Below are 17,648 nucleotides of genomic sequence, written 5' to 3' on the forward strand. Positions count from 1 at the left end.
TATATAGATCATTAAAACAGCAGGAGATTAGCTATACAAAAGCAATATTAGACAAACAGCACCATATATTCAGACTGCGTCAAGATTAATGGATTTAAAAATATCCTGTCCACTATGTGAGAATATTCCAGAGCTTAATGGCAACAACATAGACACGTGTGTTCCAGTCACTGTCCAAAAACATGCACATTTTGGTTTAACAGGAGACTAAATTGACCATAGTTAGTGTCAGCGTAGCGTAGCTGGCTCCAACATGCTGCTGTAGTGAGGAATGGATTATGATTAATAAAGTAACAGGAACAGAGTCAGGTCATACTGAGTAAATGTCCAGATTTATTGTTATTAACCCAGTGCTACTCCAACAACACCGCCTGTTGAGTGCATGCCCAGACAATTTAGAATCTGTCACTTGACATTTTGTCAAATACAGCCATTTATAGACGCAACTACTCAATCCATTAGTTTCAAACACATTTAAAAAAACAGTGACATGACATGATTAATGAATAATGGTACAGAAATACTGCAATAACTCACCACAAGCTACATGCTGGCCCCACATACAGTTCATGATAAGATATTTAAAAAGACACTGCTTATCTAACAGACAACTCCAGTCCAAATATTATGACAAATGACTCCTGTTAAAAATGACCCTTGTGATTATTTTTCTTTTTCAGTTGTTTTTAGTGTTTGCTTGTAAAGACTAGACAGTCTGTCTTTCATCACACATATTTTTAAGCCTGTGATTGTACTCTTCTAAGTCCTTCTTCAGTTTACTAGCCTCGGGTCGCTCTTCTGGTTGGAAACACAGCATTGACTTTATCATTTGACTCTGCAGCAAAAGAAAGAAGAATAAATATGTTAAAATCTCCACAATATAAATAAATACCACCAGTGTGATTGAATCTCATTCCCCTTAATTCAGTATACGTATACATATTACATGCAATGAGATGAACTCTTAAAACATAGTGTGAAAAATAAAATCAATCTACAACAATAACAATCAAAAATAAATCAACATAAATAAATGATATATTTAAACCAGCCAACACTCTCTATGTATTTCTACAGTTGTGTTTGATCATCTGTTGCTTGGCAACATTACCACGCTGTACACAGGAAGTGATTTGCTTTAGTGATGTCAAGACAGGCGGAGGCAACAGAAACATTGTGCTAGCAAAGTGAAATGCTTGCAAACAGGTTGGTGTAGGGTAGAAAACACAAAGTTTCAGAAGAGAACTCTACTCCACACAAGCTAGTGAGTGAGTAAGCAGAAGTAAGTAGACACAAATCCTAGGTGCGTACCTCCTGGGGAAATTCATGAGAAAAGTCTTGAGGAAGTCTCTGGTTTCTGGCATCGTCCCAAATCTGGAATTCGCCAAAATTGAAAAATAAGGACAGAGTAGCAGATAAACACCATTTTAGCTAAATTTGCTGCAGAATGGACAATACAGTGCATCTTAGGGGCCTGTTGCTAACATTTCTTTTTAAGTCTTACTTTAAAGTTCACAGTACAGATGTTCGTGAATTCATAAAATGAGCATTCATTAAATTTCATAAAACTCACCTGTTGTTTGTCCTTACCACTGAAGTTCCACAGAAGTTCGAAATATATCAACCCCGAAGCAAATATGTCCACTTTTCGGTCATAGGTGCTTCTGCTCTTCTGTTGTTAATAAGACAAAGTTAGAAAGCGAGTCTTAGACCATGTTCAGGCCTTGTAATAACATCCTGAGAGAGCTCATCCTAAATGGACAACTATAAATATGATTGTTTACACCTGGCATGAACATGCATGTGATTGGATCTCACATCAGCAACCAATATACAGTTTAAGAGGTCAAATTTTGAACTAGTCTGGCTGTACAGATGGGTCACAGTCAGTACATTTACATATACGGTTTAAACAAGCTAAGGCCGTAGTCTGACTGAGTCAATTGGACTACATGCCGAGTCTGAGTATCAGACTCCGCCTCCGTAGGTGTTGCTGTTTTTCTCTATAAGCGAGCGCGTATTGAATCAGTTTCCTGTTGATCTTTACGTCAAAGAAAAAAAAACAGCGAATGCGAGATGGACGTGAGATGGATCACACAGTGGTTCTAAAGCATAAATCTTCTCTTCTTCTTCTGGGTCAAAGACCGGGAAGGAAATTTTGTGTGCATGCATAGAACGCCAGTCTCCAGTCCAACTAAGCGAATACATGAGGGAGTAATCGGACTATGAATTGCATTATCCAGGTATGTTAGTCAGACTAAGACTAGCTCGATTTTAGTTGGACTAACTTGTTTACATGACATTAAGAAAAACAAATTATTGTCTTAGTCTGACTAAAATCAGACTTTTAACATGCATGTAAGTGACAGGGAGACAATAAAAGGAGCTGAATTTATCGCTCACCTTCTGCTACTGTAATATGAAATAAGATTTTAACCATTAGATTAAACGATTACTGCAAAAGTATGTTCAGCTCATTTGGAAACTGCAGCGTGTCAGAAGGATGGTCTTCAATTCATCTCAAGGTTATTTTTTTTGACTGGATCTGACGATGCATTCAGGACACACTGGGTGCATTCAGACCTGTAAATAGAGCTGTCCACTTAGGATTAGTTCACTCAAGACTGATCTTAATACCAGGTTTGAATGGAATATTAGTCTCCATAGTACCAGTGCTTGCAACAATCTCAACGAGGAATCTTAAATGTCACCCAAGACAAGTATGACACTGAAGTTAAATTAGCAATAGACAACTTTTGGCTTAAGCTTGTCACATTAAAACTGATTGCCAAACAAGACCTACTACGGACACAAACATTGTCCGCTGCCTCTTAAATGTCCATGTAGACCAGGGGTCACCAACGTGGTGCCCGCGGGCACCTGGTAGCCAGCAGGCAGCCAATACGGTGCCCGCGGGCTCACTCCACTTCACCTCACTTGCATGTATCCATATGATCGCTCAGTAAAATATCTTTGATATTGTTTATAAAAACTGGTTATCGTTAGGAGTAAGCACTGGAATGAATGTGTATGCAGTCGAATGCATAATATTCATCATTTAAATGGTAAACAAAAAAAAATGTTAATGTGGTAGCCCTCCATATTATTCTTTACCCTTAAGGTAGCTCTCTGTCTCAAAAAGGTTGGTGACCCCTGATGTAGACCATCTCACCTGCTCAGGGGCCATATAAGATGGGGTTCCCTTGTATTCTGTTCTCTCAATGAGGTTCTCAGCATCATCATTCTCAGCAGTGACCAGTCCAAAGTCTCCAATCTTCACTTCATCATCCTTCCCAAACAAGATGTTGGCTGGCTAAGGGGAAGAAGCAATTACACACATCTCTTAAATGTAGCTCCAGCAATGACTTGATGCAATAAGTGTTGTGTTTTATCCCCTTTTTCTCACCTTCAGGTCTCTGTGGATGAACTTCTTGGAGTGAATGTACTCGACTCCATTGGCTAGTTGCTGAACAACAGTTAGTCTCTCTTCTCTTCTCTTGAAGTCACACAAAGACATTTGCACCTTGTCAGCATTTTTCTCATCTATCCACACTCTAAGTGTTTTGGTGTTACACAACTCCATCTGAATACAGAGGTGCTTGTCAGATGAACTCCCTGTTGAGCTGGAAAGTAAGACAAACTCTTTAACAAAAAAAAAAAAAAGCAATATACAGTAGTGCTTTCATGTTTTTAAGTGGGCAGGACTTACTGTAAAGCACTGCTACTGTCCATTTGATACCCTGAATCCTCCATCCAGCATTTGTAGTATCGAACAATATTGGGGTGATGGAGATCTGATAATGTCGCCACCTCTCTTAGAGTTTTTCTGATCCAACAGAGTGCAAGAACAGAGCATAGTAAATATTAAACAAATATTTTCGACTGCATCTGTGTTTTCTTCTCATACAGTCCCTATGCAATAAAGAAAATAAAGACTCACTCTTTGTAGCGAACTATCTTTACAGCATAGTTCTTGTCCAGCAGTTTTTCTCTTGCCTTGTAGACATAACCAAAGGCTCCCTGGCCAAGATCCTCTATACAGTCAAAATCTGATTTAAATCTGAGAAAAACAAAATGTAACCATAATAAAAACTCCATGACAGTAATGTTGAGATTAAACAGGTGAAAATATAAAATACAATGCAATTTCATATTTAAGTTTTCCATACCTTGAGCTTGATTGAGAAAGAAGTGTTCCTTCCCCTCTCTTGAAATTGGGCATATCCTTAATCAATAGAATGAAGCCATGATATAGATATATAAAAAACAACCATAAAATAAAATGTCACTTTATATCTTTTTAATCTACCTCCATGCTGCGCCTGTCAAAATTTGCTGCAAGTCTGACGTGGCAAAAAAACAAGAATATACAGTATATGAGCAACAACATCAGCTAGAGCATGTACTGCAGCTTTGCAGCCAGTGCCTCACCTTATTCTGGGCCTTACATCAGGACTTTGATCCTTTATAATGGAAGGTGGGAAAAGAGAGTAAGTAAGTCAACGTGATTTAAAAGTGAATTAAAGCGACCTGGTATATGTATACTGTAGGGATGCAACCGTACAGTTTCTCCACGGTTCGGTATGTATCACGGTTTTGGGGCCATGGTATCGGTATGGTTTCGATATCTTAATATAAAACTACTCAGACTAGCAAAGGCAATATTACATTGAAAAAAGCACAGATTAGCACAGTTTAGTGATATCCAATAAAAATAAACTCAAAGAGCCGGCTCCCAACGTTCAAGCGCAATGAAGATGAAGATGAGCGACAGTAGGAAAAGAAGAAGCATTTTGATGAATTTTAATAACTGTGAATACACAAAGGCAGAATGCAGAATTTGCAAGATTGAGCTGTCGTATGGCGCAGAACTGTGCATCCAGCGGTTCGGTTTTTATAGGTGCCGGAAATGCCCATCAGGAGTTCACTGTTTATTTTTCTGTGATGTAAATGTTAACAGGAAGCTGATTCAATACACACTAACTTATGTTAACCCACTCACAGAAACTACAACTAGAAATACACCGTATGACAGTGCAGCTTCAAACTTCCTTTTTTCAGAGTCTTGTTTACTCGCGCTGATTGGCGCTGAAGTGCGCTCATGTCTCTGAAATACCGTTGTTTGCAACAGGGTGTACCGAACGGTTCGGTAAAATACCGAACACCGTTGCATCCCTAGTATACTGTAAGTACATACGGTTATCTGTTCATCAGCCTAAACATTACAAACTTGAATATCCATGATACATTACAGACCTGATTCTTGGGAGGGGTCAACGAAGTGGTGAAAACAGCTGAGTCACCTGTAGTAGCTGTTGGCTTGCTTTTTGATTGTGCATTATCGGACTCCCTTTGGGATGACAGTGACACACATTATAACAACAGTGTGAACATTAAATCCAAGGTGGGGTTTCTTGGTATCAAATGTGTTTTTGTTCTTACGGTGTGTTCGGCAGTGTGGGCAGGCGAGTTGGTTCCCCATCAGACACAGCTGACAAGAAAGGTACCTGTGAGCATTAAGGAAATGTTTGATTGGTGCACAGTGCCATGTTCCAGAACTTTTTAGAGACCACAGCTCACATTCTTGACAATATTTTTTCACACTCAGCTATGGTTAGGGTTAAGTATAATGCTTTTTAGGGACCGAGATATATAAGTTATTTACATGCAAGTTAAAAGTCAGATTTTAGTCAGACTAAGACAACGATTTGGTTTTCTTAACTTCATGTAAACATGTTAGTCTGACTAAAATTGAGCTGCCCTTAGTCGGACTAACAAACCTTGACAATGCGAGTCACAGGCTGATTACTCCTGCATGTATACGTTTAATCGGACTGGAGTCGGACTTGTCCTTCTGCACATGCACTAAAATCTCCAAGCTCTCCCGGATCATACGGTGGTGGCGTCTTTCTTCGGACAACACAGCAACCACGAGAGCCATGCTTGATCTAATTTGTATCACGATTAACATGTACAGCAGGTGCAAAACTTACAGAACCACAGCACGATCAATCTCACAATTCACTGTAGTGATGTGTCAGTCGTGAACGTGATTCAAAGAGCCGGCTCCCAATGTTCAAGCGCAATGAAGATGAAGATGAGCGACAGTAGGAAAAGAAGAAGCATTTTGATGCATTTTAATAACTGTAAATACACAACGGCAGAATGCAGAATTTGCAAGATTGAGCTGTCGTATGGCGCAGAACTGTGCATTAGGTGCCCAAAATGCCCATCAGGAGTTAACTGTTTATTTTTCTGTGATGTAAATGTTAACAGGAAGCTGATTCAATACACACTAACTTATACTGAGAAACAGCACCACCTACAGAGACGGAGTCGGACGTACAAGGCCAATACATCGATTTTCTCCTCCGCATGTATACTCGGACTCGGCAAGGTGTTTCATTATCTGACTCAGTCGAGCTAAGACCGCCAGCTCGATTAAACTGTGCATATAAACGTTTTAATATGAGGCATTGGTTATTTCTTCTGATATGTTTGAAAGCGTAATACGTAATGTTTTTGTTGTTTTTCATATTCAAATACTTTGGAGCAATATTAAATGAGCCTTCTAACATTGAATGAATGAATGAATGAATGAATGAATGAATGAATGAATACCTTGCTGTCACAGTCGGGCTGTGGTTTGAGAACAGCCCAGGCCTGCTGAGCTGCATTTTGTTTGGCTTCCTTGACGTTCTTACCCTTTCCCACTGAGTATTCCTCGTTGTTGATCACTAATTTGTAGGAAAATCTGTGTAAACATGAATGAAATATACAGTTTATTGTGTTTAGCTGTATCTAGTATCTCTTCAGAGTTTTATTCACAAATTCTCCTCTGCTTAAAAATATTGTTCTCAGTTGTACTCACTGAGGACTGTGTGCTTCACCACATCTTTCCACTAAGATGTAATCATGGGCCCACTTTGTTTTTTGGCAGTACTGGTTGATGAGTCCAATGAAATTTTCCCCTTCTACACTGAGGCTTTTCATCTTGTCACTGAAATACAAATTTAAAAAAATACAAGACACATCAGACTTCAAGTGAAAACATTTCGGAAGAGTATCAAAGTGAAAAAACATTCATTGACAAAGTTTGTTCTCACCAGATTTCGGACACATTTAGCTCAGACTCCTCCTTTTGACGACTTGGTGTGCCACCATATGGCTCATTTACAGACTTTAAAACAATAAAAAAAAGAATGATTTTAGTATAAATCATCTGCTGGAGTGTGGTAAACATTTGAAAAATATACTCAAACATTTATGACACCATTACAATTACAATTCCTTCACCACCTCAGTCTGCATGTTTCAAGACTTTAATAAGTATTTGTAGAATTGACAGTGAATATTATTGCTTACATGTGTACTTGTACTGTCCAATATCTCTTGATATGCAATCTTTGCTGCTTCCTCCTTGGCTTCCCTCTTTGTTTTCCCATAGCCAGCAGGGTATTCCTCTTCACCAACCACAAAGCTACAGCATCTAATGTCACAAAGACATATTATCAATGTTGTTTTTTAAATTAGTGAATAATGAATTATTCACTAATAAGGATACATTTTAGAGTCTTACTGAGTAGCACCACTTAGATCCAGTGTGGCTGACTCCTTAGCCGTTATTAACACCTTGTTCTTGTTCCCATATTCATTAAGCCAACATACATAGTTATGAATACTTGTCTGATGAACTGGTGCAGGGCGAACTTCTACATTTTCAGTCTGATGAGAAAACAAATATACATCAAGGCCTGACTGACATGAGGCTGTCTTCTACATTTGCAATAAAAAACTTGTGACATGTAGACGGTAAATAAAGAGGTATATTAGTTCTCACACAGTCAGATGACTTCTCTGACAATGCTTCCATGGCATTTTTAGCTGCGTTCTGTTTGGCTTCCTTCTTGTTGTGCCCAACACCTTCAGGATATTCCTTGCCATTCAAGACTGCTCTTACAGTAAATCTGAGGAGAAATTGTAAGACGTTAGTCAAACAGGTAATATGCTGCTAACACACAGTTCAACACCATATTTGATTAATATCTGTAAAAGTTGAGTTATTATCTTGATACAATGTTGGGCCCACTAAGACCCTCATCAGCAAACTTGAATGTTGGTATTAACATTATTTTCCTGTTAAACATGAAATTAATTTTAATAACGCGGTAGATAATGAATAGGTCCAGTGTGTAAGAAATAGTGCAATCTAATGCTGAGACTGCAGTTTGCATGCAATGCACGTCATGGAAATACAATAGTCTTTGCTTTCCAGTAAGAATCTCATTCTTTTTCTTTTGTAAATTAAGCTTCTGCTACAAAACATGAAATGCACAACCCAGCTGGTCTGTCGGTCCGGCCTGCTATAGAAACATGGCAGCCTCCATAATGTGAGACCCTAGCCCCATGGTTCTCAAACTCTGGAACTAAAGTAGCACCAGTGGTACTTGAGCTCCCTTTGGAGGTACTTGGAGGAAAATGTGGGTATGTGATCGGAGAGGAGCTGAGGAATTTTGACCAGAAATTTAACAAATGACAAAATAATCACAATACATGAAATAATTGCTCCTCCATGTTGAGAGGAAACACCTAAAAAAGAGTTCCTGCACACTTTCCATTTCAAAATTCCATACTTTTCCAGACTTATGGTGGGATTTTTCAGTCAATATTAAACATCTGAATACCAATTGTCAGATGCTTATTATGTAAATAAATGGTTTTAAAATCCTTCACTCATTTTTCATGAAGCCAGCCCTCGGAAAAACTTGCATGACCCATGACACTTTCGTGGGCGACAATAGGTGGCTGGCTCAACGGCACATATGAAAAAATAATAAATAAATGAGAATCGCTAGACATCTACAGGTAGGCTATGTTGCGTTCGTAACATGTTTTGATTTGTATATATTACTACATTTCATTTTAGAAAGTTAGATAATAGTCTGGAAACAACACTAACATTTTTCCATACTTATCCAGACCTGGAAATTACTCAAATAAAATTCCATACTTAGTGAACCACTGCCCTAGCACTAAAGTACACTAAGAAAACCAAACTTTACTTTATTTTATAGTCATTGTACATGTATACTAACTTAATTACTTTCTGCAAAAAAAAGACCCTCTTAATGTTGCACACTGGACCACCATGCCCATATGTTTCAATCTGGATATGCAGAAAATGCTCTTTCTTTTTTCTGAACAAGGCCCTGGTTTACCCGTTAAATCAAGTTTAAGTGAGTGTGTGCCTGTTCTGCCTGTTAATTCGAGACAGGGAGCGGGGGAGTCACAACACAGTCCGTGTCAACACAAATACCTAACACACCCAGACTTTAAAAAAAAGAAGAGAGAACTATCCCTTTAATAACGTCATATTGCCGTTAACACAAGTATTGTTTATGTGTATGTCAGTGTCGATGTGAGCCAACTATACTGACACCCATTCATTGGGAGCCTGTCTTGTTTGTTGTCCTCTTTAGCGTAATGGAATGGATGTCGTAAAGACGGCTGCTCAAACTCACGTCTTGATGTGGTCAGGACCATCAGCTCGAACGTTCTCATACCGCGGCACCTGTCGTATCCGCTGAGCATATTCGTTCAGTTTAGCTATCCAGTTTTCCGTTGCCATTATAATTTATGTCAACTCAGTTTTCATTAAAAAGAGCACGGCGTACATTTTCCGTGTTGACCAGCTAATGACGCTGCGTGTCAACTGGACCCACTGTAGTTTCAGTTTCGTTTTCAAGTAATGTACGGAAGAGTATTAGGGACATATTTAATATAGTCAGAATTTTTACTTGTTTTTTTCTTTCAAATACTCACATTGTTAATTTGTTCTTCCTGAAATATCCACATATTTATGAACAGATTAAGAACCTCCCACTTTGTGGTTGTAGATTCATAACTTTTGACTCAGAAGTTGACTTTTTTGAAATCACTATCTCAGTTCTCACCTGCTCCCTTGATATTATTTGTGTGACTGGGCCTAGCAGAAAAATAAATGTATTAAACTGGAAAACAACTACCATACTCCCTTCCCTTATATACTCTTAGAAATAAAAGTGCTAAGTAGAACCATATGTAAGGTTCTTCGGCTTGTCCTCATAGGAGAACCCTTTTTGGTTCCAGGTAGAACCTTTAGTAAAGATTTCACCTGGAACGCTTAGTGTTACCAAGAACCATTTTAAACCCTTTATTCGGGAAAGGATTTTTCAGAAGCAAATGGTTCCAGGTAGAACCACAGCCCTTGTAGAAGGACCCTTTTGGAACCCTTATTTATAAGAGTGTGCTCCCACTGAATGAATGGTCTTATGTTGTCCCTTGTATATCTTATAATGGTCAAGCGTGCTTCTACTGTAAAACATGTTTTGTTGCCTAAAACATGTCTAAAATAGGAAAACTAATCCAAAAACACAAGAATGTAGGCAGAGTAAGGGAACTGTTTTACAAACTGAAATGCAAAAAAATAATATGGCAATACTGCCCTCATGTGGTGAATAACAATGTAAATGACAATGACAACAAAGAATAACTGGAAGTCAGAAGTGTAATATTATAACACACAATTAGTTCAGATGTTTGGTTCCTTGTCGCGTGACTAATATTAATAATTCATTTTGAACCATTCATTCTACAGAAGTGTTCTGTTCAGCCATATTCTTTGGATTATCTCTATGTTCAAGGTTCTCTGGATTCAAAAGGAATAGAGTCTGCACACTTACTCCATGCCAAATACTTAATTTCTATATTATTTACAGCATCTCTGCTGGATTTGGATCTGATCTCTGGCTTGGACACTATTAATAACCTTTGTTTTGTGGTCATTTTTGAAATCCTGATCCATTCAAACAACTCAGATGGTTTTTTTTTCCAGTTGATTTCTGGCTGCAGAAAGGGCTGCCAAGTTGTCTCCATACTAAGTCATTCCTGCATTTGATATTTAAAGCCAAGCCGAAGCTGTAACTGCACTTAAAATGCATGAGCAAGCCACAGAATACATTTCCAAAAGTGTCAACGGTTGATAATTCAGAACATTAGTGGACTCAACAAAGACCACCAATTTAGAGCAAATGTGATTTTTAAAATGAAGTTTTACATTAAAACACACATTACAATTGATTTCATGTTCATCTATTTCATTTACAGTATATAGTACTTCATAGGGTAAAGCCACAGAAACAAAAGCAGCCAACACCAATTGCATTATGAATTAGAAAACAGTAATTTAAAACAGTGACAATAAGAAGCAATTACAGCAGGATGATAGATTAAATACACATTCAAAATTGTGTGTTTTACAAGAACAATCAGGGCGGGTGAGTGGGGTGAGGAGGTTGGTGTCAATAGAGTGTAGGAGTAGGTATCACAGTAAGCCTTACTGACACAGAGGTGTCAAACTGGCGGCCCGTGGGCCATATGCGGTCCCCCAAATGATTACAGGCTGTATCATGAAAACACAGTGCTGAAGCACGGGTGATAGAACATACTACCACTACTAATATAATTTGCTAGCAATATTTTTAATCATAGAAATAAGACATTCGGTTATCACATTATTAAATGCATTACAATGGTGAGCATTTCTGATTTGTCACTGTTAAGTAAGAGGAAGTAAGTTTGCATCCAAGAGTTTATGTCAGAAATAGAACTGGGTATCATTGGCATAACAGTGGAGATGGAGGCCATGATGGTGTATGAAAGAACATGTAGATGATGACAAGGGGGCCGAGCACTGAACCTTGTGGGACGCCTTGGGGCTTGTGTAACTATCTTGTGCGATCAGTTCCAGTTTGCCAAGATCTATCTTTTTGGGCACCGAGTGTGCAAGACAACTTTTCAAGCTCCGTTTTCAGGGCAATAGCTTCAGGTCGGCGTTCTGGCTTCTCATGCAACATTGACTTGATTATTTGTTGCTGCAAAAAATGAATAAAATGAAGACAAAACTGACCAAAGTAAATATAAGTTAGATATAAAAAAAATATAAATAAAACATTTACCTCTTGCAAAAAATCTGATGTAAACTGTGTGGGGAACTTCTTTTGTCTGGCATCTGTGAAGAGCTGCATGTTTGTGCAATAAATAGATGATAAACATGTTAGCAAATGTTAGAAAATGATTCTGGGACTAAAAAGAAATCTGATACTAGTGTTGTGTTTGCTGGTTCACTGTATTTAAAAATATTTTATCTGATGTATCTTTATCATGTCAAGTCATGTGAGAAACTCTAATAATATTTATTACATGAACATGAACAACTCACGGCTGCTCTTTCAGAGCCAGTAGAGACTTTCCAAAGGAGTTCAAGGTATATCAGCCCCAACGCGAATATGTCCAACTTTTGGTTATAGATTTTCCCACGCTTGTGTAATAAAATAGAAATGGACGATTAATAAGCCATCTTAAACCATCACATTTTATTTAATACTTAATATATTCATAAATATAGTCATTTACAGGCATTTGAAATATATATATATCTATGTGTGTGTTGAGTTATAGATTAGTTTTGAGAAAATATTAGATGTTTAGCATCATCACATAAGGGTGAAATATGAACTATAAAACAATAAGAATGCATTTCTAGAAAGCATAAAATGTTGATAATCATAATGAAAGCAGGCAAGGTCATCTCACTTGTTCTGGAGCCATGTAGGATCTGGTTCCTGTTCTTTTAGTTCTCTCCATCAGGTTGTTGTCATTGTCATCAGCCTCAGCGGTGACGAGGCCAAAGTCCACAATCGTCACTTCTTTATTCTGTCCAAACATGATGTTGGAAGGCTATGCATTGAAAAGAAAAAAAAGTAGCATTTCAACTAAATTTACATTAATGAATGGTTTGCTCACCATTTTTCTCTTCAGAGAAAAAATATTTAAACAAAATCATTCAAAATACGACAAGATTCAAATTTAAGAAAAGACTGCTGTCACAAATTTGAGAGGTAATTGAAAGAGACGTCAGTAGGAGTTTTCTTCCACCTCCAACCTGAATGACCAGGAAATATCACCAATGTTGATGGTGAAAGCAAGAGTCTGAACTCATCCACATCATCATCACGAAGCAGTACATAAAATGAAGCACATGATGTTTGCCTAATTGTAATGGCCAAGTCCCATTTTATTAGCATTTTCTACTGATTGCTAATTGGTAGATTGTGGAGAAACTGATACCAACACTTTCTTATACTTATACTCAAAATGCATTTATTTGCACACTGTCCACAATCTGCGATGTTACTTTCAATACAGTTTTCAATACAGTTTTTAAACCATCCAACACACGTCTTCTGAGTACAGATGGTAGAAACACCTGACATGAACTTAAATTTCTTCTGGTCAGCCTCGGCCTTAACCATTACAACCTCTGGTGTTCAGGAGGAATAAACCCAGAAAATACAATATATGGCTCCTACAGCCTGTATACAGAGAGTAAAGCCCAAAACATAAAAACAGCTTTTTCTTACCTTTAGATCCCTGTGGATGAGGTTTTTGGAGTGAATGTACTCGACTCCACTGACTATTTGTTGAGCGATGTTGAGACTTTCTTCTCTTCGTTTGGAGTCTTGCAGATGTTTTTCATTCCTCTCTGTTATCCAGCTTTCCAGTGTTCTGTTGCCACATAATTCCATCTTAATGTACAGGTACATTGGTGACGAATGACTGATGGACCTAACAAAGAAAAACATGGTCAAATAATAAACCTGTAGTATACATACTATTGTGACTATCCAAACCAAGGAGTCACAGAGAGGGGAACACAGGGTTCTGTCCAACGCACTTAATCCAAAAGGAGCCGTTACTGCAGTTTGAATGTGTTTATTTAATCCTTTCACTGACACAGACTTTGTACATACATTTTATGCGGATAGACAACTCCAGTGACAAGCAAAACACATCCATGCCGCTACACATACAGTAATGTGAGTGTAATAAACTTACTCAGAGGAGGTGGAACTCTCCACAGAAGTGTCGTCCTCGTACTCTGAATCCTCCATCCAGCAATTGAAGTATCGTACAATGTTGTTGTGATGAAGGACTGATAATGCCGTTACTTCTCGCAAAGCTTTTCTGATCAAACATTGAAATTAAATTTCTTGTAACACATCTGTTCCTGAAATGTTGGTGTACTTGAACAGATACACTATATGCTACACTGTGCACTGTAAAGACACACTGTGTCCTTGACTTACTCTTTAAACTGGACAACCTTCACAGCATAACACTTGTTGACCAGTTTTTCTCTCGCCTTGTAGACACGACCAAAGCCTCCTTTGCCAAGACGCGTTATGGAATCAAATTCTGATCTGAATCTGTAGATTCACACACAAAGTCATAAATGCCTTACACACGACTATAAATAGTATTGAAATATCAGTGCATTAAATTGCAGTTTTGTCGTACCTTGATTGGGTCAATGTGTTACTCGCACCATTTCCCATAATGTCGTTTTTCACAGCAACCTTAGTGAATAAAATAAAAGAAAGTTAAAAAATAAAGAAACAAAACCTTTTTGGGGTAAGATTACATTTACACATCAGACAGATACTTTAATACAAGGTGATTTACATTTACAAGTCTTGTCTTAATTATGAAAAAAAAAAAAAAAAAAAATCAGACCTGATTCTTGTCTGGGTTTGATAAATCTATTTCCATGTTTTGTGTTGATGGCTCAGTACATTCTCTATAACAAAACATTGAGAAACATTATTCTTCAGCTTTACTTCCAATAAGCGCTACATCCTGCTTTAAAATCAGAATCCTTGTGGAAACTTACAGTGAAGTTGGTGCATCACTTTCAGACACATCTGACCACGAGGACGCCTAAATGGACAAAAGAGTGTTCAGATCTATTTGCTAGAAATGTGTGTGGTTTCAGAGCATTACATGGGTCTGTAAATGTACAAAATGTGGCTGAATTATAAAAGGTATGAATGACAAAATGAAGAGCCAAGAAGAGCTGGATCTTCTTGGTGAACTGAGCCAAATGACCTAGGTCACTAATAGGAGCCGGAATGCCCATCAAAAGTTCACGGTTTATTTTTCTGTGACGTAATACATAATGTTTTTGTTGTTGTTCATATTCAAATCCTTTGGCCCAATATTAACTGAGCCTGCTAACATTGCATAAGTTATATTAATATATTGAATGAATGAATGAATGAATGAATGAATGAATGAATGAATGAATGAATGAATGAATGAATGAATGAATACCATGCTGTCGCAGTCAGGCTGTGGTTTGAGAAAAGCCCAGGCCTGCTGAGCTGCATTTTGTTTGGCTTCCTTGACGTTATTACCCTTTCCCACTGAGTATTCCTTGTTGTTGATCACTAATTTGTAGGAAAATCTGTGTAAACATGAATGAAATATACAGATTATCGTGTTTAGCTGCATCTACTATCTCTTAAGAGTTTTATTTACAGTGTCTCCTCTGCTTAAAAATATTGTTCTCAGTGTACTCACTGAGGACTGTGTGCTTCACCACATCTTTCCACTAAGATGTAATCATGGGCCCAGTTTGTTATTTGGCAGTACTGGTTGATGATTCCAATGAAATTTTCCCCTTTTACACTGAGGCGTTTCATCTTGTCACTGAAATACAAATTTAAAAAAATACAAGACACATCAGACTTCAAGTGAAAACATTTCAGAAGAGTATCAAAGTGAAAACATTCATTGACAGTTTGTTCTCACCAGATTTCCGACTGAATTGGTGTGCCACCATATGGCTCATTTCCAGACTTCAAAACAATAAAAAAAGGATGATTTTATTATAAATCATCTGCTGGAGTGTGGTCAACATTTGCGAAATCTACTCAAACATTTATGACACTATTACAATTACAATTCCTTCACCACCTCAGTGCACTATTCAAGACTTTAATACGTATTTGTAGAATTGACAGTGAATATTATTGCTTACATGTGTACTTGTACTGTCCAATATCTCTTGATATGCAGTCTTTGCTGCTTCCTCCTTGGCTTCCTCTACATAGTTATGAATACTTGTCTGATGAACTGGTGCAGGGCGAACTTCTTCTGCATTTTCAGTCTGATGAGAAAACAAACATGCATCAAGGCCCGACTGACATGGGGCTGTCTACATTTGCAGTACAAAACGTGTCACATGCAGATGGTAAATAAAGATGTATATTAGTTCTCACACAGTCAGATGACTTCTCTGACAATGCTTCCATGGCATTTTTAGCTGCATTATGTTTGGCTTCCTTCTTGTTGTGCCCAACACCTTCAGGATATTCCTTGCCATTCAAGACTGCTCTTACAGTAAATCTGAGGAGAAATTGAAAGACCGTAGTCAAACAGGTAAATATGCTGCACCATATTTGATTAATATTTGCAAAAGTTGAGTTATTATCTTGACACAATGTTGGGCCCACTAAGACCCTCGTCAGCATACTTGAATGTTGGTAGAAAATAATTTATTCTGTTCAACGTGAAATTAATTTTCATGAAAAGTAGGTCAATTGTGCAAAAACTAGTGCCATCTAATGGTGAGACTGCAGTTTGCATGCAATGCACATCATGGAAATACAATAGTCTTTGCTTTCCAGAAAGAATCTCATTCTTCTTCTTTTGTAAATTAAGCTTCTGCTACAAAACATGAAATGCACAACCCAGCTGGTCTGTTGGTCTGGCCTGCTATAGAAACATGGCGTCCTCCATAATGCAAGACCCTAGCCCCATGTTCTCAAACTCTGGTACATGTACCACCGGTGGTACTTGAGCTCCCTTTGGAGGTAAATCAGAAATACTGTTCTACTGTGGGTATGTGATCGGAGTGAAACTGTGGAATTTTGACCCGGTGCATAAAAAATTTAAGAAATTACAAAATAATAATAATACATTAAATAATTGCTCCTCCATGTTGAGTCACCTAAAGGTTTGTGAACCACTTCCCTAGCCTAAAGTACAAAAAACAAACTTTACTTTATCGTCATTATACATGTATACAAACTTAATTACAGGTGGTATATTTAATTTCTGCCAAAAAAAAAATAATTTCTTTCTTTTTTCCTGAACAAGGCCCTGGTTTACACAGCGCTGACAGCCAAGTTTTCCGTGAGAGTGTGAGCCTGGCCTGCCTGGCAGGGACTGAGGGAGTCACAGTCCACGTCAACACAAATACCGAACACACCCAGACTTATTTATTTTATCCCTTTATTAACGTCATATTGCCGTTAACATAAGTATTATTTATGTGTGTGTATGTGTGTGCGCGCCAACCGTACTGACACCCATTCGTTGGGAGCCTGTCTTGTTGTTGCCCCGTTGACGGCTGCTCAAACTCACGTCTTGTTGTGGTCAGGACCATCAGCTCTAACGACCTCATACCGCAGCTCCAGTCGTGTCCGCACAGCATGTTCGGTCAGTTTAGCTATCCAGTTTTCGGTTGCCATTATAATTCACCAAGCAGTCGGAGTGTCAACTCAGTTTTCATAGAAAAACGACATAAAGAGCACGACATACATTTTCCCTGTTGAGTGTTGACTAGCTAATGACGCTGCGTGTCAAGTGGACTGTAGTTTCAGTTTCGTTGTCACGGAAGAGTTTGTACGGAAGAGTATTCGGGCCACCTGTAAAATAAAATCAGAATTCTGACTTTATTCTCAGAATTAATGCCGTTTTTTCTT

At 38.1% G+C, this 17,648-nt stretch overlaps 1 protein-coding gene across 1 annotated transcript; it reads right to left on the reverse strand.

Annotated features, from left to right (window-relative positions):
* Positions 1 to 390: 390 nt before the first annotated feature.
* LOC310933805 (uncharacterized protein) lies at positions 391 to 17,414 on the reverse strand (the record flags this gene model as incomplete). Its single annotated transcript, XM_083897375.1, has 35 exons — positions 391 to 835; positions 1,312 to 1,374; positions 1,574 to 1,672; positions 3,173 to 3,313; positions 3,407 to 3,623; positions 3,710 to 3,826; positions 3,941 to 4,060; positions 4,170 to 4,225; positions 4,310 to 4,343; positions 4,432 to 4,463; positions 5,257 to 5,350; positions 5,443 to 5,507; positions 6,622 to 6,754; positions 6,872 to 7,000; positions 7,107 to 7,180; positions 7,366 to 7,489; positions 7,580 to 7,725; positions 7,841 to 7,967; positions 9,522 to 9,632; positions 11,767 to 11,912; positions 11,997 to 12,059; positions 12,260 to 12,358; positions 12,634 to 12,777; positions 13,461 to 13,665; positions 13,936 to 14,064; positions 14,187 to 14,306; positions 14,398 to 14,456; positions 14,614 to 14,677; positions 14,771 to 14,817; positions 15,211 to 15,343; positions 15,460 to 15,588; positions 15,691 to 15,737; positions 15,920 to 16,048; positions 16,161 to 16,287; positions 17,308 to 17,414. The coding sequence occupies 35 exons, from the start codon at positions 17,412 to 17,414 to the stop codon at positions 707 to 709; spliced, it is 3,759 nt and encodes a 1,252-aa protein (XP_083753501.1). The 3' UTR covers positions 391 to 706.
* Between the last annotated feature and the right edge of the window lie 234 nt (positions 17,415 to 17,648).

This window comes from Microchirus variegatus (genome assembly GCF_963457635.1).
Source record: "Microchirus variegatus genome assembly, chromosome: 11".
In the NCBI taxonomy this organism is placed as follows: Eukaryota; Metazoa; Chordata; class Actinopteri; order Pleuronectiformes; family Soleidae; genus Microchirus; species Microchirus variegatus.